Source organism: Rutidosis leptorrhynchoides, chromosome 8, assembly GCF_046630445.1.
Source record: "Rutidosis leptorrhynchoides isolate AG116_Rl617_1_P2 chromosome 8, CSIRO_AGI_Rlap_v1, whole genome shotgun sequence".
Classification (NCBI taxonomy): domain Eukaryota; kingdom Viridiplantae; phylum Streptophyta; class Magnoliopsida; order Asterales; family Asteraceae; genus Rutidosis; species Rutidosis leptorrhynchoides.
This window is the reverse complement of record NC_092340.1, coordinates 139,597,474-139,620,156: the sequence shown is the minus strand read 5'-3', so window position 1 is coordinate 139,620,156 and position 22,683 is coordinate 139,597,474. Positions and strand designations below refer to the sequence as shown.

Sequence of the window (22,683 nt, the reverse complement as noted above, 5' to 3'; positions counted from 1 at the left end):
ACTTAAGTTTAGAATAATGCAACTTAATAAAGAAGAAGATATGAAAGTTTATGATTTTTCAATTTAGTACATAAACTAAGTTATGAATATTGATAATTTGTAAAATAAAGTATCTATTTTGATCATTTTATAATAAAGTATCTATTTTAATACAAAAATAAGTTATGAATATCAATCATCTGCTTCTTGAATTACATATGATTAGTATACATTTGATAACTTACAAACGAAGAAAGTATAAATATACGAAAAAATAGAAGTAAGATTGAAATATCATGACTCGAATTAAGATGTAAATTTAATAAAATTACTCTATATAGAGTTTTTAGAGTATTTTTTTATCCTGAAAATTTACGGCATCTAGGTGATATACGTATTTTCTTAAGCATAATAGTGACATATACATTGAATTATCATGTGCATTTTGATTATATCTATCTAAGTTGAACTAAATTATGATATTGGAAATATTGTTGAAACTTTAAAAAATCTTTATATGAAAATAGCTTTTGAGAAAACTTGTGAAATTATCCATTTTAATTAATTTATTCATTTAATTAAATTTTATATACATGAGTAATGATTTATCAACCTACTAATTCAACTTACCATTAATGCTACTCAATAATACAAGTACACATGAAAATTCAAGAAAAATGGATTGGAGAGATAATTAATGGAAGACAGATGTGATCTCATGATAATATAGGGATTAGTAGGATGAAATTGTGGGATGAAAGATCATTGTTCATAGATATATATGTTACATATTCATCTAATTTTTATTTATAGATGTCTCCTCTAAATTTAACAACGCAACTTCTTTCTGAGTTAATCAAACTAATCTTTTAGTTGATTTTTCAAAAATCGTGCATTGTACGGGCCAAAAACCTAGTATAATATATATTTAATTAAAAGGGAAATCGATTTTAAGAGTCAGGAAGATTAGTGATTGTGGGAAAAAGAACGAGGTTGTATAATGATAATAGGGGCTGCGGGACCTTTTTTAGAGATACATAAGACCATTTGCAACGCAACGTGATCGAACCATTTTTGCCTTGATCCCGCCTCCATCGCGCCCCTGTGCGGCGTGATGGAGGGATTTTTTGCTCGGCGCAATGACTCCATCACCGGAGAAGAAAACGCGAATATCGAATGGGAGTGAGCCACGTGGATGTAACGGCTATATAGCCGTTTGAATATTGCAGGAATTTTTTTTTTCTTTATATATATATATATATATATATATATATATATATATATATATATATATATATATATATATATATATATATATATATATATATATATATCTCACTCTTCCCATTTTAATTATTCACACAATTTTATCAATATATCACTTTATACACTTAACAAAAAATTCAATGGCAAAAGCTTTGTTTAAACTTTTTGATTTATGGGATTCGGATGATGAAGATGATTTGATGATTTTACGAGAATTGGCCGAAGAATTAGACGCTGAAGAGGCTGCAGCAGAAGAGGCTACAAACAATGTACGTGTTCCACGAACTCGAATTTATATTCGTAGAGATCGTGAACTTGCAGGTGATAATCTATACAAACACTATTTCTCAAATAATCCAGTTTATCCTGAAAATAGATTTAAGAGACGTTTTAGAATGAGTAGTAGATTATTTAAGCGTATCGTGAATGATATAATCAATTACGATGTCGATCCATTACCACTTCATTTTGAATATTTTAAACAAAAAAATGATGCTCTTGGTCGACAAGGTTTTACTACGATACAGAAATGTACATCCGCGATGCGTCAATTGGCTTACGGTACAACAGCGGACATGTTTGACGAATATTTACAAATGGCTGAAGGTACATCAATTCTCTATCTCAATAGCTTTTGTAAATGTGTGTTAGAACTATATGTTGATGAATATTTGAGGAAACCAACGAGTAGCGATATAGCTCGTTTGTATAGCGCGCACGAAGAAAAACATGGGTTTAAGGGAATGCTTGGAAGCATTGATTGCATGCATTGGAAGTGGAAGAATTGTCCAAATGCTTGGAAATGGCAATATACTAGTGACCATCAAGGTCATCCGACCATAGTTTTTGAAGCAGTTGCTTCATATGATACATGGATTTGGCATGCATTCTTCGGTGCCGCAGGTGCAAACAACGATGTTAATGTTTTAAATCAATCTTCGTTGTTTGATGACATTAAGAATGGAAATGCACCATTTGCTCCATTTACTGCTAATGAAAATGAATACATAAATGGTTATTATTTAACGGATGGTATTTATCTAGATTGGTCAATATTGATGAAGGCATATTCGACCCCAACCGACGAGCCACATGCAAAATTTAAAAGATTTCAAGAAAGTGCACGTAAAGATGTCGAAAGAACATTCGGTATTCTTCAAGGTAGATTCCATATTTTACAAATGGTTGGACGATCACACACCGTCAACAAGTTGAGGCGGATATTGTATTGTTGTGTGCTCTTGCACAACATGATAGTCGAGGATAATGGCTTCAACATTTCATGGCTAGAGGAAGAATTACTTAGGACTGATGAAGCTAATCCTAACTATGTAAGGAATCGATCTAGAAGTCGTGAAGTAAGAGAACAAGAAATAAGAGATAGAAACATTCACGACCAACTTCGAAATGATCTCACTGAACACATCTGGGCCCTTCCACCGAACTTTAGAAGTTTAAACGCTTAATTTTCATTATGTATTATGTTTAATAAATTGTTATATTTTGAATTTTAATAAATTGTGTAATCTTGAATTTTAATAAATGGTGTGATTTTTATTTTCATTATATTTGGTAATTTAAATCTTGGATTCGTTCAAAGATGCCTAACAGAGATTCTCTGCATAAAGCTGTATAAAGAAATATTGAGCAGAGATGCTCTGCATAAAGCATTATTGAGCAGAGATGCTCTGCATAAAGCTGTATAAAGCAATATTGAGCAGAGATTCTCTGTATAAAGCAATATTGAGCAGAGATTCTATGTATTCAACATGTGTTTATAAATCAAACTTTGGATTCGTTCAAACAGGTGATTCTACCACTATAAATACTACCCTTCATTTGTAAACTGACCACACCTCATACACTTCTCTACTAATTCTAAATTTCATAAGTTCAAAATGTCTCAAATTAATGTTATGCTTCAAGTTAACTATGGTGGAGAATTCGACCGCGAGGTCAAGAATTACTCCACCGTTGATTCTGAACAGAGGGAGTATTGCATGAATGTCCGAAGTTATCCGTTGTCTGAACTACTTGATTTTCTCAAAGAGGACATACCTCTTGCATTCTCACAAGTGTGGTTCTTCAAGGAACCAAATGTTCCGGCCAGTCTTCTTAAAGATGAAGAAGACTGGACCATGCTTGTGGGTCGAGCTGTGACCAACAACGAAATCATCAAGTTGTATATCGAGTTCCGAGATGACAGCGAAAACATTGTGTCTGATGAAGAGGACTACGTACCCTCCGGGTCACAGTACGACACGGATGGCAAATTCTATTCGTCGGATTCTCCCGATCTCAATGATTTCTAAATGTTGTGTTGTATTATCGTTATTTAGTTTTATTATCGTTGTTATTGTGTTTAATCTTAAGTTTTAAAAAAATTGTAACCGTGAATTTGTGATAATAAAAGTGCCGTTTAAAAAAAATTGAGTGATTTATATTTGTAATAATAATAATAAATATAACAAATTTAATAATTAATAATAATAATAATAATAATAATAATAATAATAATAATAATAATAATAATAATAATAATGAAAAATTAAATTAAAATTAACTCATCACATAACCATCACGCCCACCACTACAAACTACATCACGCTATCACGCAATCACATTTGCCAAATCAGCACTATACCCCACAAAAACACTCCATCACGCCCTCCATCACCCATCACCACTGTGAATGGTCTAAATAAGATATAGATCGTAGATGCAGGTGTTTGGTCAAAAATTCTCTTGTTTACATTCCATTTTTATATGTCAAAAAGTAGCTACTTCTAACTTCTAAGGTAAGTATAACCTACACCCTGATTCAACGGTATTCCTATTTATGGTCGAGTGTTGTTTTATTTTGAAGTGTTAGAGATTGGAGGATGTTATATAGTATAACTTTTGTAGATATACTCGTGATTTACGTGTAACATGCTCTTTAACGTGCTTACTCTAAAAGTTAACGAGTTAAAATATTGCTTAATGAGCTCGAGTTTTGCTTAACGAGTCGAGCCAAATTATTAGATGCATAGCGAACTTTTCACGAGCTGAGCTCGAGCATTTAATATGTATCATGAGCTAAACTTAAGTTAAAAAACTGAGACTTGCTGAGTCGAGCTTGAGATTTCTGCAAATAATTCGAATCGAGCTCAAACACTATCAAACTCGGCTTGACTCATTTCGTTCAGGCTTCTAATAAGCGTGGTAAGTCAAGGCAAAAAAATAGATGAAAGTATCGTGTCTCGAGTGATATATGATATTAAATCATTATACGATTATATTATTTATATGATAGATATTAAATGTAGAAAACAAATGGCCTATTAGCTCAGCTGGTTAGAGCGTCGTGCTAATAACGCGAAGGTCGCAGGTTCGAGACCTGCATGGGCCATATTTTTTAAAAATATCAGAAACACCCTGATTTAATCGAAACCTGCAAGATTTATTTTTTGGCCTCACAAGTCACCATGTACACTTCAAACTGAAACTAGAAATTGATTACGATATCTTAATTGATACAATCATACAAACGTTGGTTCAAGTGACCCCTTCATTTATTCGTTAACATTGACTACTTAACCACAAAAAAGAAGCAGCTAAACTCACCATTTGTCATATGGTTACGTCAAAACTCTAATATTTTTAATGCAATATCTAGTTACTTTCTATATAAATGTTGTTTGATCTTGTGAATTCACCCGTCACTTATACGCGAGAATTCGATTGTTGCTTGGTTAACGACAAAATAGTGGAAACCATAAGCTTGCAGTCTATCGGTTTTGTTAGATATGCATCCATTCCCACCTCTAAGCATTTGGCTTCATCAGATGACATGGCATGTGCCGTTAATGCAACAATCGGAATATGCATATTCGTTCCCATTTCTGCTCTTCGTATCGCTTTAGTTGCTTCATAACCATCCATCTTTGGCATCTGCCATCTCCAATACACCAATAATATTACATAAACCAACATATGAAAATTATACGATAACGGTGATAGATATACATCTGAAATAAAGAAATGTTTGCGGCATTAACAAAAATTCCACCGTTTTTTTGCAGTTTATGTGAATTTCACATAAAAATGCGTAGTAGCATTTTCATGGGTTCTGCAGATTTGCAAAACCCATAAAATGCCACATGTATTCTAATCTATATGATTTACATATTCGTAGTTAATTACCTGACAATCCATAAGTATCAAATCGTACGGTGGAGGATCGCACATTTGTGTTTGAATCTTCGATTCATCTTCCAAACGCAACATTTGTAGCGCTTCAACTGCCTGCACACCGTCACCAACAACCACAACACTCGCGCCCATTTTTTCAAGCATTATAGTCGCTACTCTTTGAAGTAACGGTGTATCTTCCGCAAGTAAAATCCGTACTCCTTCTAGAAACTTCTGTCCATTCATCGTCTTCTCTGAAAGTTCCATGCAATTTGAATTATGTTTCGACACTGAAACTGTTTCATTCCAGCACAATTTGTTCCTTTTCGAAGACATTTCAGTTAACTCAAGAAAACAGTTATTTACACTTCCATATCGCGAACTAAATTGTGCACATCGTGTTTCTTCAACTTGAGAGTCGTTTGAACTCTCGGAATCTGAATGTACAGAATCAATTTCCACAAGTTCATGTGTATCATTTCCCAAATTCCTCATAGAAATTGTTTTTTCTCTAATGGCAGCTTCAATTATCTGAATCATTTTCGTTTTGTATAACGGTTCGTTCACCATTAACAAATGTCCTCTATTATGAAGCTCCATTTTAATAGAATTCGAAGTATCATGATTTAAAACCCATGCAAACTTTGCTCTTCTATTAAATGTATCCAAGAAATTAAGCTGTTCTTTCCATATATCAGTGCTTAAATTGAGCAGTCCAATATCAACCACTATTATGAAAATCGAAACCTCCATTTCCAGTTTGCTTAATGATTCAACTTTTGAACATTCATATGTCAAATTTTGGGCGTAACGTGCTGGTATAAAAAGCTCTTGAAGTATGTGTGTCAATTCGTTCCATTCAGACGCATTCCATACACGCATTCCCGCTTTATATAGCCATTGTGACATCATCATTCTGCCCATACTTCCATTTAGTGCTAGCACTACCTGCAAATATGTTTTTAGTAAGAGTTAGAAATTGCTTTTGGTTTTATGATATAACAGAACAACAAAATATATTAAAAAAAGGATTTTTGCAAATGACAGTCTGTTAGCAAAATCCTTAAAGAAATAGCTAACCTTCAAATTATGATTTTCATACTTTAGTCTGTAGTTGTCTTGTGGAATATCCAATGGTGTACCGAGTAAAAGATAAAGTCGCATTAGGGTTCCTGATCCATTTTTCTTCACAACTCTAATATCTCCACCCATTTTGTTAACCTGTTACTGACGTTTCGTTAATAGAAAACAATATTTTTAGGCTAAAACAGTCTGCAGTTATATTATATTTATAAAATATTTAAAAAACCTTTTATCTCACCAGAGTTCTAACGATGCATAATCCAAGTCCGGTTCCACCATGCCTAAAATCATGTACAAACATTTATAACCAGGTACACTACAACAACAACAACAACAACAACAACAATACTCAATCCCAAACGCACATGCGAGGTATGAGGGAGGTAACATGTTGACAATCCTTTTTCTATCCTAAAATAGAATAGAAGATAAGTCGTTTCATTCCGTGTAGAGAAAGATTTTTCAACACGGGTCGAGAAAGTCATCCGTCTCTACTCGGTATGGACGTTAATAACAGAGATCGTATAGAAAAGGAGAATGTGCATTAACGAGTTGTACTGTACAATTCATTAATGCATATATGTGGTGGATTTATCAAAAATGATGGTGAAAATCACTATAAAAAAGATGTGACATGAAACATTGCTTACAATCTAGTTGTTGATGGGTCAGCTTGTTCAAAGCTTTCGAATACTGACTCCCATTTACTCTGATCAATGCCTATACAATTTCAAAATATAAAAGAAATAAGGTTTTTTTTTGTTGAATAAATAAATATAAAAGAACAGAAAATATAAAGGTCATGTATCAAAAATTGATTGAAGGCCATACCACAGCCAGAATCATCAACTTCAAACCAAAGAATAACTCTATTTTCCTTCTTGCAGGACCTTAAAGTTTTTTGATCAAGTGAAAAGTTTCCATTATCAGTAGACGAACGTGGATCTTCGCACCATCCTCTCAGAATAATGTATCCTGCTGCAATTCATTCAATTGCTAATATTAAACAACTGATATAAAACTTTAAAATTTTATCTTAAGAAAATTGCACTTACATGTAGTAAATTTGATTGAATTGCTGATTAGATTAGCAAAAATTTGGACAACTCTAGCAGAGTCCCCTTGAACTACCTTTGGCATATCATCTGATCACAAACAGACAGCATAATCATTCTTTTTAGCATGAAAATCTCATACATAATACCTTATTAATTAGTGATAAGATATACTAATAGTTATGCTGTAATAATTGTTAAATACCAGCAAGATCTATCACGGTCTCCACATTGTGATTTTTACACTGCACTGAAAACATATCGACTAGTCCTTCAAGTTCTCGCCCCAGGTCAAACTCTGCTTCTTCCAGAACCAGCTTTCCTGATTCAACCTGCAGAGTATAATTAGAACTAGTAAACAAATTTGTCGAAAAACATATTTCTACAGCATAGTTTTTTTTTTTTTGAACAACAAACACACACCATTTTTGTCCACAACGGGACTCGAACTCACAACCTCAAGGTTGATGAGTTCCTTTGATACCGCAAGGCCAGAAGCCCTTTGGTGCATAGTTGGTTAATTAGCAAATTAGCAATATCTTAGTTAATTTATAATCTGTTATATTTCTTTGGTACCATGTATTTAGACGAAATATATCATATTTATAATTTATTTAACAACCTTACCTTACTAATATCCAAAATATTATTGAGAAGCCGAAGGAGAGCTGTTGAACATCTACGAATTTGACTAACTGTTTCATATTGCTCGTTTGTGAGACATTCGTCCGATATAAGAATGTCCAACAATCCTATGACTGCAGCCATTGGTGTCCTCAATTCGTGACTGTCGAACAGAAACATTAAAAACCATGAATCTACAACTGTCCATATTCAACACATCTTCTAAACTTACGATCTTTACTAAAACAAAAAGTCCAGGATTTATGACTTCGGGTGTGTTCGATTAAACAGATGAAGGCTAAATAGTTTAAAATCTGAATGAATAAAGTGTTTTGATTGAATTTAATTCTCAACTCTGAATGATATAGCACAAATTGTTGAACAGTTCAACATCATTTGTCATTCAAATGTCAAAATCAAACGCACTGAATGTTGAACGATTTAACAATCTGTGATGAACCATTCAATTAAGAGGCAAACAAATGCACCTTCAACAATATGTTCTTACAATATTACTACCATGATGAATATCAATAAAAAGAATTTATAAATATTCACCTCATGTTTGCTAGAAATTGGCTCTTGTAGTTACTGGACGCCTCTGCTTTCCTTCGAGCATCCAAATGGCTTATTAATTCTGCTCGTAGCTTCATTTCTTTCGACACTCCATTTGTTAATACAAAAATACACACACATCCAATAACTAATATACAGACAGATGCAGATATCAGTATCATCAACGTCTTAAAAGCTCGCTCGTCTACCTTCCCCATTATATACTTCCTTGGAATTATCAGTACTCCCACCTGCATCGGTATACAGAACGATAATTTAAGAGAAAGTTGCAGATCCCATTTATACATATTACTCGTAACTTAACATGTATAACTCGAAAAAAGTTAATCCCTCCGTCCCAGTTTAATAGTTCACAGAAAAAAAAAAAAAAAAAAAACACACAGAAGCCATTATTACCCTGTACTTCGTTTTAAATTTACAATTTTACCCCTTACTAGCTTTATACATATTTTTTTTCATGCATAAAGTAAAGGTATAAATTTTTTTTTTTATATTATTCTTAAATATTTATGGAAGTTGACTATTAATTTTGGACAATCAAAATTGGGACTATCAAAATTGGGACGAATGGAGAAATTAAACGTACCATAGGAAGTCTCTTCAAATTCAAGAAAAACGAATCTATATAATACCGCTCGTTGCATAATTTAGCATTCTCTATATGAACCTCATGATTCGGTGGTGGTTTGTTCCCATACGCTTTTAGCAGCCACTTGGCCCCACTTTGTATAACCGGGTCTTGAGAGTCAACAGCCATCATAAGCTTTGGTCCAGTCGACGAGTTCCTCAATAACGACGTCGTTGAAGAAGTAGCCAACAACCAACCTTCTTGAGAAGTCAAATAAATATGCCCACTATGAAACCCAACAAGCTCTTTCATAAGTTGACCGACACTATAAAGCGCAGTTGTAACACCAACAACCGCCACTATATTTCCCTCAGTTGCATCTCGAACTGGCATAGCAGCTGACAACAAGGGCGATTTAGTAAATTTACTTACAGCTACATGCCATGAAGGTGCACCATATGGTACTTGTGAAATGCCTGCAATATTTATTAGTTCGTCGGGTGGTATTGCTTTTTGTTTTCCGGTTTTTTCACCTGTGTCGGGATCAAGTGCTTCTCGGTACCAAATTGCTGACACGTTACTATGTATTGTTTGATCGTTCCACCCTTGATGCGGTGATGTCATGTTGACATCATACGGTCCATCCATTGTGTAATTTGTAAGATCTGAATATATGTAATATGTACTGTTATCTCTTGGATCTCTATGAAATGCTTGAACAAAACCATTATTGTACTTTATTGATATCGAGTTTAGAGCTTTATGACTTGCGAATAACGCCCATGTGACATCCCTCATCGCTGCATATAACTGAAACATAAATGTGTAGTTTATGTTAGATTTTTAAATTTTTGAGACAATAATTGAAAAAAAAAAAAAATCGAAATGTTTAAACCTCAACTTGCTGTGCGTGGTTTTCGGGTTTGTTGTACTTTCTGATGACATATTCCGATAGCTTAACTTGAGCAGTCGTTATTTCGACAGTTGAGTTTAGTATACTCCACATACGTAATACAGGACGCTGCAATAACTCATAGCGCAAACCATTTGCTAAAGCGTTTAATGATGTTCTTGTGTAGACTTTAGTAAAATGCCAGGTCAGAAGTGTTAACAGTCCTATAAGAATTGCTAACATTACCTGCAAACAAACAAAATCAGCTAAAGTTTAATATTGTTTTGGGAACATATATTAAAATTAAACAATCTTGAAAACATTTGAAGTTGTTGTTTGAATTTCAGTACCATAATGGCAAGTCTAGCAACAAAGACGCTGTAGTACGAGGAGAGACAGTTGGTGTTTGTGCATCGAAGTTGTTCTTGTTCTACGTCTCTGTGTAAACTTCTTCGTCTGCAAGGCGAATGGTATATTTGCCATGAATTAACAGCGGCATGAAATCTATCGAAAACATGTTTTAGAAAAGGTTTCATTGGTGTGTTTGATGATTCAGAGATCACATAGTTGTCTTTGTTCTTTACTTTATGTGTCATGTTATTCTTCTAAAATTATAGACTAAGAAAGAAAACACCATGAAACTTTAAATATGTTGCCACTTCCACTTTTTGGAAGGCCACCATTGAAGATTGTTATTTTTAATTTTTTTTAAAGGCTTCAAGAAGAATTTAATACTAATTAAGAGTGGGGGCATATGGTTTCTTATTCACTTATTCCTCATCCACAATTTTCTTCTCTTTTCAATTGCATTTCCCATACCAATATGTTTTAATGGTTGAGTACACATGGAGTGTCAAGATATGTTTTATAACTCAAAAGTTAAAATCTTTATTCTTTATATTCTGTTAAACTTTAGTAACAGATTATTGGTACACAGTTTTGTACCTACTGTAATAAAAACCAATGTCTAATAGCATACAGACATGTTGATCCTTAGTAAAAATCGAAACTTTATGTCTTCTCAAGTATATAAAATTATACTACAAGTGAAAAATCGAAACTTTAGTAAAAGAAAGCACCTGATGGTTCCTTTTAATGGGGTCACTGTGAATTTTCTTTATATGCTGACAAAGAATCAAATTATTGGTCTAAGAAGTAAGAAACAAGAATCAGGAACCCATTTTGAGGTGTGTATGAAAACTACTTTGAATAAAAATTCCATTTTCATCATTCAATCAATATGACATATCTAATATCTACTATCTTTAGTTGGTTTGAGTATTGCTGCTACTAAACATGGTATCATTTATGCTGTGTGACTCACATTTGGCGAACAACATCTTGTCACATCTTTTTTAGGCGTGCGAACGGTATCTGAATGTGATAACACTTAGAGAATTTGCATAATGGTAAGTCCAATTATGACACCTAATCATACTCTGGGTGGTTATAATTAGCTGTGCCTAAAAGCCATGAATAGTCATTAGATTGCTACTAGAAGTAGACAAAGCATGGGGGCATTAGATCTTCAATCTCAATTTGATAAAGATCAAAGCTTTTTCTTTAGGTATGTGTTAATCTAGAATGAGTGGGTCACTTGGGCTGACTTTTAGGCTTTAGTCTTTTACCAATATCATTATAACATCTAATTTATTGCTCTACTAATCGAGTTAACAACCAGCGTTGATTTATTGGCGATTTCTAATGCTTAGAGTCTAAATTGGTCTTCAGACACGGGTTTAGAACTCATGAAAATTTAATTCTACCATTTTTATTATGACACTTTTTTTAACCTACTTATTGACCGGAGGTTTATTCAGAAGCAATCTCTCTATCTATAAAACATTGAAAGAGAAAACTCTTTTTATTCTTAAGGTGTTTCACTCTAGGTGGAAAAAAAAACCTTCTCTGTATTTTAGATAGAAAAATGATTATCTACATATTACCTTACCATATTCAATATATGTGAGATTGAGTTTTTTTTGTGTGTTTAAATACATTTACCCCTTAAGACAATAAGTTGTTACCTTCATTGGCCTTTATATATTAGAAATTTAAGAACTACCGCAAGTGGTTATCTTTATCCACAAACTGATTGATAGAAATACTAATGATTATGATTGAAGCCAAATTTTATTAACATGCTCACTTTCAAAAAGAAGTGTGCCTATCAGTAATGTATTTGTTCTATTACTGGTATATCAAGTATATTTTATTAAGAAAAACTATCAAAGAGATATTTTATTAACATGCTTGCATACCGGTAACATTTTTTTATTAGTATTATTTTTTTATATTTGAAAAGCTGAAATTTTATTAAGAAAAACTATCAAAGAGATAGAAAAAAAAAAAAGACAAAATTTTGCGGGGGGTCCCTGTGGACTGTGGTATACATGAAAATGTGGATGGAGTCCAAAACGTTTATTTCAACTTTGAGGGTCCTCGTGTTATACCAAAGTTTCTTAGGGGTCCAATTCCTTATTTTAGTGACTGCACATGGGAAACACGTGAGGGTATTTTGGTCATGACAGTTTTAACCTCACTTCCATGTTATACTTATAAACCTCAAATCAATCGTTCATTTTATAACCCCCAAATCAGTCAGTTCAACATAAACCCTAAATCGTGTTCTTCAGTCAATGTTTCAACCATAAAGTGCGATTCAAAATGGTTATGTGTTAGTGTGGAAAACGTGCTCTGATTAAAATCTCTCGGACATCTTCTAACCCTAACGGACGTTTCTACAAATGCACATCAAAGGTATTTAACCTCCATTTTCGAATTTTAATTCCAATTTGTTGGTTTTTTTTTTTTGTTTTTTTAAATTTTTTTTTTTTTTGCTGACTTGACCTGAATTTATAGACTTACGTTTGTGGGTTTTTCGGATGGGCTGAACCACCTACGAATGATCAATCAGCTGGAATCATTCAAACGTTGCTCACTTGAAAGAATGAAGCTGAAGAGAACATAAAAATCGCAAAATATGAAGCTGAAGAGAACTTGAAAAATGCAAAAGTTGAAGCTAAAAGAATGAAGTTAATTGCTATATGTAGTTGGGTCTTGTTAGTTGTTTATGTTATGTATTTCAATTAGTTCTAAAAAATCTGATATGTTGTAATATATTTCGATTGTAAGCATTGTGTGTGTAATGTTTTAAGGTATTGAATAAAATTGCTTGATCTGAAACATAGCATTTGATATGGTTATGTTGCTTACTACATTATGGCACCCATGTAGGTGTCAAAATGGGTAGCATTTGATATGCTTCAATTGCATACTGAAATTGTTTAATTTGAAACATAGCATTTTGACCATATTATTTTTGTAATTATAAAAATGACCATATTGTTTATGGCACCAATTTGCATGCTACAAAAATGCACTTACTGCAGCAGCAGCACGCCAACACATCAAATTACATCAAACTACATCAAATTAAGACAATTATAATTAACGACAGTAGCACATCAACATAATTAATACATAAACTTGATCAAATTACATCAAACTAGTTCAAAAGAAGTACATATAAATTTGATCAAATGCATCAAACTAGTTCAAAAGAAGTACATAAACTTGATTAAATTACATCAAACTAGTTCAAAAGCACAAAACAGATCAAAATACCAAAAACATTTGCAACTGATTCCATATTTTGATGAATATTAGTAAGGGATTCGGATTCAATTAGACGATTAGGGTTTAGGTTATTAATCATCGTTAGATTGGATTAGGTTTGAACGCTTGGAGGAATGAACGATTAGGGTTTATGTTTTGTGAAAAGTGTCATGACCAAAATACCCTCATGTGTTTCCCATGTGCAGTCACTAAAATAAGGAATTGGACCCCTTAAGAAACTTTGGTTTCACCACGAGGACCCCAAAAGTTGAAATGAAAGTTTTGGACTCCATCCACATTTTCATGTATACCACAGGGACCCCCCAGGCCTGCAAAATTTTGTCAGAAAAAAATAAAAGGGGTTACATAGTCAAGTGTTCCATGAAAGGAGTTAATCTACTTCTACTTTTTAATTAAGAGAAAGAAACCAATCTAATAATCACAAAAAGATCTTCTTTTTAAATAAAGTTAGAAGAAAAGAAGATATCATTCCTAAGTCTCCAAGAGCTAATATACATACATGTAATGTTTTGAGAATATTATATTTTGTTGTTTAGTATAAGTGAAAAGGGCGGCTATATATTATACTCTCTCCATTCTTATTCTATTGTCCCATAAAAAATATTTAGTTTAAAAAATATTTATACTTTTTATTAACTTTACTATTTCTCTCCTTATTTTTTTTATCTCTTTTACGCCGCATGATTTCCATTACATTTCATAGCTTTTAAAACTCTTTTTTTTTCCGCAACAAATGTTGGCTGAAGAGATCCGTCCTAATCCATCCGGACGAAGTCCATATCGATTATAAACGATTCACAACAGTTGATTACATCGCGAGGTACTTGACCTCTATATGATACATTTTACAACATTGCATTCGTTTTTGAAAAGACAATCTTTCATTACATCGAAAGTTGACGGCATGTATACCATTTTATAATATATCTAACTATAATTGACTTAATAATAATCTTGATGAACTCAACGACTCGAATGCAACGTCTTTTGAAATATGTCATGAATGACTCCAAGTAATATCTTTAAAATGAGCAAATGCACATCGGAAGATTTCTTTCATACCTGAGAATAAACATGCTTTAAAGTGTCAACCAAAAGGTTGGTGAGTTCATTAGTTTAACATAAATAATCATTTCCATCAATTTAACAGACCACAAGATTTTCATTTCCATTTCTCATAAAAAAAAAATACGTCCCATGCATAGAGACAAAATAATCATTCATATGGATTGAACACCTGGTAACCGACATTAACTAGATGCATATAAGAATATCCCCTATCATTTCGGGAAATCCTTCGGACATGATATAAACAAATTCGAAGTACTAAAGCATCCGGTACTTTGGATGGGGTTCGTCGGGCCCATAGATCTATCTTTAGGATTCGCGTCAATTTGGAGATCGGTTTCCAAATTCTTAGGTTACCAAGCAAAAGGGGCATATTCGGCTTCGATCATTCAACCATATAATGTAGTTTTGATTACTTGTGTCTATTTCGTAAAACATTTATAAAAGCGCATATATTCTCAGTCCCAAAAATATATATTGCAAAAACATTTAAAAAGGGAGCAAATGAAACTCACTATACTGTATTTTGTAGTAAAAATACATATGACGACTTTGAACAACTGCAGGGTTGGCCTCAGATTCACGAACCTATATCAATTATATATATATATATATATATATATATATATATATATATATATATATATATATATATATATATATATATATATATATATATATATATATATATATATATATTATTAGTGATACCATTTTTATATCAATAACTTATATTCTAATATATATTCATTTTATATATTAAAAATATAAATTTAGTTATGTTATAAGTAATATATATTTATATATATTATATATATCATTTGTTTGTAAAAATATTATTTTTAATTATATTGATATAATATCAGTAATGATAAAAATATTAACGATAATACTAATATTAATAACAATGATGCTTCTATTGATGGTAACAATGCTGAATAATAATAACTTTAAAATAATAATTTTGCCGTTAGTGATAGTTATGATAAAAATTCTAATAATAGTATAATAATAATGATATTCATGATAATATTAATAGTAATACTTATAATAATGTTTCAAAGCTATGTTATACGTACATATATAATCCATGAGCTTAAATAGATTTCATACTTATCGTACACGTAATCCTAATATAATCCAAAAATCTTTATTATTACACTTACTAACATTTACATATATTCACTTTAGTTATGTTCATTATCTTTTATATTCAATAATTTACAATGCTAATAATATTAACAATATTGATGATAATAATAATAATGGCAATAATGATAATAATAATTAATAATAATTTAACGATGTTAATGATAATAATATTTCATTTTAACTCGTTAATCAATTACAAGTATAATCATCTTTATAATCATGTTTGTATTTATAATCTGTATATGTATATAACTTTAACTAATAACTATGTTGATAATAATACTAATACTAAAGTTAACGGTAATAATCAAAATAACAATTTTAATCATAGTTATACATTATCTTATAGTTATCTTTCTATTATCATCTTCTATATCCTAATTACAATTATATTCATAAGCATAATAATAATATCAATAATCAATAATAATAAAAGTAAAAGAAATGATAAAGTATACCCTTTTAAAATCCGTCCTAAAAAGAATTGCCCACGACCGAGCTCGAACCCGAGACCTCCCACTCGCACACTAACACCCTTGACCATCCAGCTGTTTACATTTTGCTGATTTAATACCCTTCCAATTAATTATAAACTATATCTCCTCTATTTCCTAATCTCCTTCTTCCTCTCAATTTTTTTTAAAGGTCGACCATCACATCCAATTCTCATTCTATTTGTTTTAAACTTGCACTAGAAATAGAAAACAATTTATAATTATGTTTTAAGTTAACAGATTCGAAAAAAAAACAAAATAAAGAACAGCCTGCGTCGCTGTTTACTTTTGAAAAAAAAATGATCTTGATTTTGATCGCGTATTAGACTATAATTATTACATGAAATAGTTTAGAAAACATTCGTGGAAACTTTCCAAATCATCAATTTAACTTAATACAAAACATAAAATTCGAATTTTAATCAAGAACACAGAGTTGACTTTTAAGTCTTAAAACTTTGACTCGAGAATTGGGACTCGATAGAACAAATTTGAACCTGAGATTTGGAGGAAACATTCATGACGTGATTTAAAACACTTCTGCACTTTTAGATTTTTAAAATGGATCCGTTTTCAAATTAAGAGCAAAAATTAGGCGTACAGGGGATGAACTGGGTTTCTGTTTTTACCTTCTCTTTTCTTTCGAATTTGCAGAAGACAAATATGTAATGTAAGTGTGTAAAGGATGTAAGAATCTGATTTGATCATGTTGTAGTATTAAATTGAATTATACGCGTAAAAATCTTCAGATAGGATCAATTAACTCCGAAGAAAAAAAATGAATAAAATCAAAATAAAAGGGGATCGTGACATTAAAGTGATTTTAGTTTGTAATGACAAAGAGAATCATTTTGTGAACTCTAGCAGATAAATTCAAAAAGAACAAATAGTGTTTTACAATTGAGTTGGATTCTATAATGATATGTAAGATTCATATATATATATATATATATATATATATATATATATATATATATATATATATATATATATATATATATATATATATATATATATATATATATATATATATATATATATATATATATATATATATATATATATATAATTAATAATTATAAATATATTAATAATAATTAAAATTCTAATAATATCATTAATAGAATTAATAATTATAATATTAATGTTATAAACATACTAAAAATGATATTAATAATATTATTAATGATAAAAATAATAAATGTATTATTTTCTAATAACTATAATAATGATAATAATAATTTATAATAATAATAATAATAATAATAATAATTTTTAAATGATAATAATATCTAATAATAATACAAACATTAATCACAATATCTAGAGTTATAATTTTTATTACTAGTTATAATAATATTAATAATTATAACAATAATATTAAATAGTAATGATATATTAAATCAAATGTATCAAATTTCATTAATAATATTAATAGTATTATTTATAATAATAATGAATATAGTAATAATATAACAACTTTAATTAAACTTGTAATTATACTTAGTATATAAATTTTACATTTTATTATTTATGTAATGTTTACTATTTATAAAATATATAATTGAGTATTTACACACACACACACACTATATATATATATATATATATATATATATATATATATATATATATATATATATATACATATAATAATACTTATACATAGAATCATATTTATTTATATAGATTCATTTTAATTTACACTTAATTATTTTGTATCTTATTTTACATATTTAATCTTAATGTTTATATTTTATAATTACAAATTATTATATACACTTACATATATAAAAATTTATATACCTATTAATTTATAATAATTGTTCGTGAATCGTCGGAACTGGTCGAGGGTCAATGATTTCATGAAATAGTTCAAAATTTTTGAGACTCATCATAACATACTTTGCTTATCGTGTCGAAATCATTTTAAGATTAAGTTTAAATTTGGTCGGAAATTGACGGGTCGTCACAGTACCTACCCGTTAAAGAAATTTCGTCCCGAAATTTGAGTGAGGTGGTCATGGCTAACAATAGAAATGTTTTCATGACGAATATGAGTTGATAAATATCGTTTTATCATTATTGATTAATATAAATTAAACGATTCGATTATACGGAGTGTACGAGTGAAGCTATCATCAAATAGTGAAATGAAAGGATAAAGATTTGCCTTAGCTTTTAACAGAGTCAGGGTTGAATTTAGAAAATAATGTGCGTCTTAACTTTTGACGTTGTATTGGTTGAATTTTGGAATTCAAGGGATTTAAAGAAAATCTTCGAAATCTAAAAGATTTGATTCTTCGGCGAGTAAGGAAATTAAGATCTCTATAATTAAATACGATGATCTGCCTCGATTACTCTGTCTGATATTTCCACTATAAATTAAACTCTTCCGTTCCATTATCCTCACCATTCCTATACTTTCTTTCTTAGTTCATACATCTAAAAGATCGTGAAAATGCTTAATCCCGTTCTAATCCCTGATACTTTCCTAATTATCATTTCTGTCATCCTTCTTTACATTCATCCACCAGAAAAATCTGTTTACTTCTACTATTACCTTGGGGTGATACTATTCATAATTATACCGTGTCTTTATATTGCCATTCATATTAATATCCACGGTTTGTAATTTATGTGTTGTTATCGGGCTTTATATTCTCTCTTATATTTTGGAGTCCCTGCTTCCGTCTTCTATAATCATTGACATTCACAGTTAATGCTCTCTTTTAGTTGCTGCGATTTATACCCCAATTTCTATTTCGGAGTTTTGTCCCTTCGTTTCTTCTTCTTGTGATTAAGCACCGCTTGTAATGGTCCAGAATTCGCAGATATGAATTTGAGAATGAACATTGTTAATGTTCTAGGAAAGAAACAGTAATAGCACAATTTGACTTGTCAAATTACCAGAATTCTAGGGAAAGATAGGACTATCAAGAAAAACATGTTCTTGATATGTTTATAGATTAGACAGAATGCAAGAGTCGTGTAACCTTGCACATGATGACGCTATGATCTGTGAATCATCACGTTTCATTTAGAAACTCAGCATGACTTACTGTAATATAATCACGTTGATCAAGTGTCATTATATTATACTAACTCATGCATCAGTTCCCAACATTACTTCAATAACATTCATATTTTAAGTTCGAAAGTTTACATAATATAGAAACTAACAGTTTCTATATGATGTAACACTGATAGCACGACGAGATTAATGATTTCAGATAAGAATAGTTATAACATATCTTCAGAAATATGGAGGATATTTATAATGAAAGATACGATGATATCTTGGAATTTCTAATATCAAAGGATGGTGAAGAAAATTTGTCCGCAAGAGTTTGGAGTCAGAAGCAAGGTATTCGCTAAAGATTTCATAAGAAACAGAATCATCAGGATTCTTAATGTACAAGTTTAGTCCTTGTGATTTGTCGTCAGCCTTCTTCATGGTTTGCTCGATTCGTTTTTCAGTACCAGATTTTCTATCGAGCGTTCCTAACACTCCCTTCTTTATCATCAAACTTTTGATTGCTAAGGTGGTTTACAGTTTTTGCCGGTTCCTTCAGCTTTTTCAACATTTAGAGTATAGATTCGTAGACTGGGTGCTTTTCATAGTTTTATAACGAAAGATCATAATTCTAAGAGATAGATGTTATATGGATACATATAACTCTTGATGTATAAACGTTACGAGATTCAAAATACCGATTGCTAGTTCTCGATAATTGGTATGGTAATTCTCGTTATAAAATGCGGATGAGTACATGATGAGAGTTCAATAGATAAATATAGTGATTTGTCGGAGGGATTTAAACCAAGGAGCGACAAGGTTGCTGGTACATCTGCTGGTAATATGGTGGAATATAAAAGGTTCCCCGGTAACAATAAAAGAGCACACATATATATCAAGGTTATAGTAAGGCTAGTCCGACTGAAATGTCAAAGTTGACTTGCTGGAGCTGTGACGAAATTGGCTAATTTGGAAAGGGATTGCAAATTGATTTTCGGTAATAACAGCGCCAAAGGAGTTAGCACAGATACGTGTTAAACGTTTACTCAAGTTTCGAGAGTTTTTCAGGTGAATAACTATATGTATCAATCTTTTCTCCCGTAGATGAAGTGCGATTGATTCATCCTCTCGATTGAGGTGTTTTCAAGAATCATGAAAGGTTTAAACGCAGATTGTAATCGTCAAGATACAAATGAGGTTTAGGATGAAATCAAGTGGCAAACTTGAAGAATTATTTAGTTTCATATGTTATAACCAGTATTTTAATTCATTTTAATTGTCCAATATTATTCGTCCACAGTCGATAGTCCACAGTTAACAGTCCAATCATTCATATATAGTTTAATATATAATATTCGAATTAATTAATACGTATCGTGACCCGTGTACATGTCTCAGACTCGATCACAACTCAAAGTATATATATTATTGTAGAATCAACCCCAACCCTGTATAGCTAACTCCCGCATTACTGCATATAGAGTGTCTATGATTATTCCAAATAATATATATATATATATATATATATATATATATATATATGCGTCGATATGATATGTCAAAACCTTGTATACGTGTCCCGATATTTAAAATGCGTAAATAACAGTATTTAAATGACGATAAATAAAGTGCGTAAAATAAATAACAGAAATTAAATGACGATAAATAAAATTGCGAGAATATAAATTGCGATAAATAAACTGCGATAAAATAAAATGTAATACAAAATTAACAGTTAGCTAGGAACCATTAGCTAGGATCTTGTTAGCGTGGTTTCTTAACAAAATTTCATATTGTTAATTAGTCTGTTTCTAATCAATTTTTATTGTGTCCATTATTTCTTCATTATGCCACTTGTTGAATTCTGATAGATCAAAATCTAAATATGAAATTGAATTTGAATGAAAATAGTTATTCTTTGGTGAACGGATACGTATGTCGGTGGTTGTAAATAGAATAGTAAATGATCGTTGAATCAAATTCGAAGAATGTACAGTGTAACTTATTAATGTAAAATCTAAATATTCCTCGGGTATTACCTACCCGTTAAAATATTTTCACCATTAATAGTTTGTACAAAAGAATTTTTAATTACAATCTTTATGAAAACATATATACATATATATTTTCTTCAGATGTAATCATGGAATTAATGAGTTAATATAATATTAAACTCATTTAGTTTACCGTTAGAACAAGAATATATAATCTCTAAAACATTAGAGATTACATAATCACCATGTCGAACGAAGATAAATGATGTAGAACGTCATGTAGAACGATGATTATACTCGAAGTACAGAATGAGATGTTGAGACATGTGATGTTGAGATTTGGGTTGTTGATGGTACTATTGGTGCCGGTGATGTTGCTGAAGCTCGAAAGTTTTGCACCATATTTTCCAAGGCTACAACTTGGGCGCGAAGCTCGTTAACTTCTTATATTATACCGGGATGATTGTCGGTTGGAACGAGCGAATGAATAAGGTTTAGAATTTTAGATAGAATATAATCTTGGCGAGATATTCGGGAAATGAGAGAGAAAATAGTATTACAAACAGGTTCGCCAGTAAGTGATTCAGGTTCATCGTCAAGAGGTAAATTCGGTTGGTGAAAAGGATCGCCTTCTTCGCGTATCCATTGATTAAGTCGACTACGAACCCATCAGATGAATTGGGAATGGCTGATTGGTTGCTCCATTCTGGTTACATTGCTTTCGGAGTTCGAGTGGAAATCCATATCGGAATAGCTGTCGGAATAACTATTAGAATAGCTATCGTAATCTAAGGGACTCGAACTGGTTGAGGGATTCATCTCGTACGATCAGATGAAGGATTTTCGATAAGGAATAGAATAGGATGTAGATTAGTACCCTGCAATACATAATTTACATATGCATATATAATACTAAAATTCCATAAGTTACGGAAGAATCTACGGAAGCTGTCAGGCAAAGGTAACAATAACAGATATGCTAAGATATGAATTTATCTATACACTGTCTATGCAATAGAGGCAGTAAGATGTGTCTAGACTTTAAGGATGATAAGCAAATAATTTTTGACACTAATGATAAGCAAAACTTTTGACATGCAG

At 31.2% G+C, this 22,683-nt stretch overlaps 2 protein-coding genes and 1 non-coding gene across 4 annotated transcripts; 2 read left to right on the top strand and 1 right to left on the bottom strand.

Moving 5' to 3' along the window:
- The first annotated feature begins 1,385 nt into the window (after positions 1–1,385).
- On the top strand, positions 1,386–2,711 carry LOC139863847 (protein ALP1-like). Its single transcript, XM_071852448.1, has one exon. It carries the CDS (start codon positions 1,386–1,388, stop codon positions 2,709–2,711), a length of 1,326 nt encoding a protein of 441 aa, XP_071708549.1.
- A 1,851-nt stretch (positions 2,712–4,562) lies between these two features.
- TRNAI-AAU (transfer RNA isoleucine (anticodon AAU)) lies at positions 4,563–4,636 on the top strand. The gene has a single exon. It is a non-coding gene; the product is annotated as a tRNA-Ile (tRNA).
- A 96-nt stretch (positions 4,637–4,732) lies between these two features.
- LOC139864913 (histidine kinase 1-like) lies at positions 4,733–11,392 on the bottom strand. Of its 2 annotated transcripts, XM_071853479.1 has the most exons (14): positions 11,296–11,392; positions 10,567–10,672; positions 10,220–10,462; positions 9,343–10,134; positions 8,739–8,986; positions 8,184–8,343; positions 7,762–7,888; positions 7,557–7,646; positions 7,333–7,479; positions 7,152–7,221; positions 6,740–6,782; positions 6,499–6,639; positions 5,431–6,366; positions 4,734–5,178 (listed from the first exon to the last, which is right to left on the bottom strand). In XM_071853479.1, exons 2-14 carry the CDS (start codon positions 10,567–10,569, stop codon positions 4,951–4,953), a joined length of 3,228 nt encoding a protein of 1,075 aa, XP_071709580.1. In that variant the 5' UTR covers positions 10,570–10,672; positions 11,296–11,392; the 3' UTR covers positions 4,734–4,950. The 2 variants fall into 2 exon arrangements, with proteins under 2 accessions (XP_071709578.1, XP_071709580.1); XM_071853477.1 differs by lacking the exon at positions 11,296–11,392 and having other exon boundaries at positions 4,733–5,178; positions 10,567–10,886.
- Between the last annotated feature and the right edge of the window lie 11,291 nt (positions 11,393–22,683).

Excerpts from the sequence above, each read along its gene's own strand:
- LOC139864913 (XM_071853477.1), bottom strand. The coding sequence starts at position 10,812 with ATGACACATAAAGTAAAGAACAAAGACAACTATGTGATCTCTGAATCA. Across the intron at positions 10,135-10,219 it reads ACCACGCACAGCAAGTTGAG|TTATATGCAGCGATGAGGGA; the intron begins GTTTAAACATTT and ends TTTATGTTTCAG. Across the intron at positions 5,179-5,430 it reads TGATACTTATGGATTGTCAG|ATGCCAAAGATGGATGGTTA; the intron begins GTAATTAACTAC and ends TGGAGATGGCAG.
- LOC139863847 (XM_071852448.1), top strand. The coding sequence starts at position 1,386 with ATGGCAAAAGCTTTGTTTAAACTTTTTGATTTATGGGATTCGGATGAT.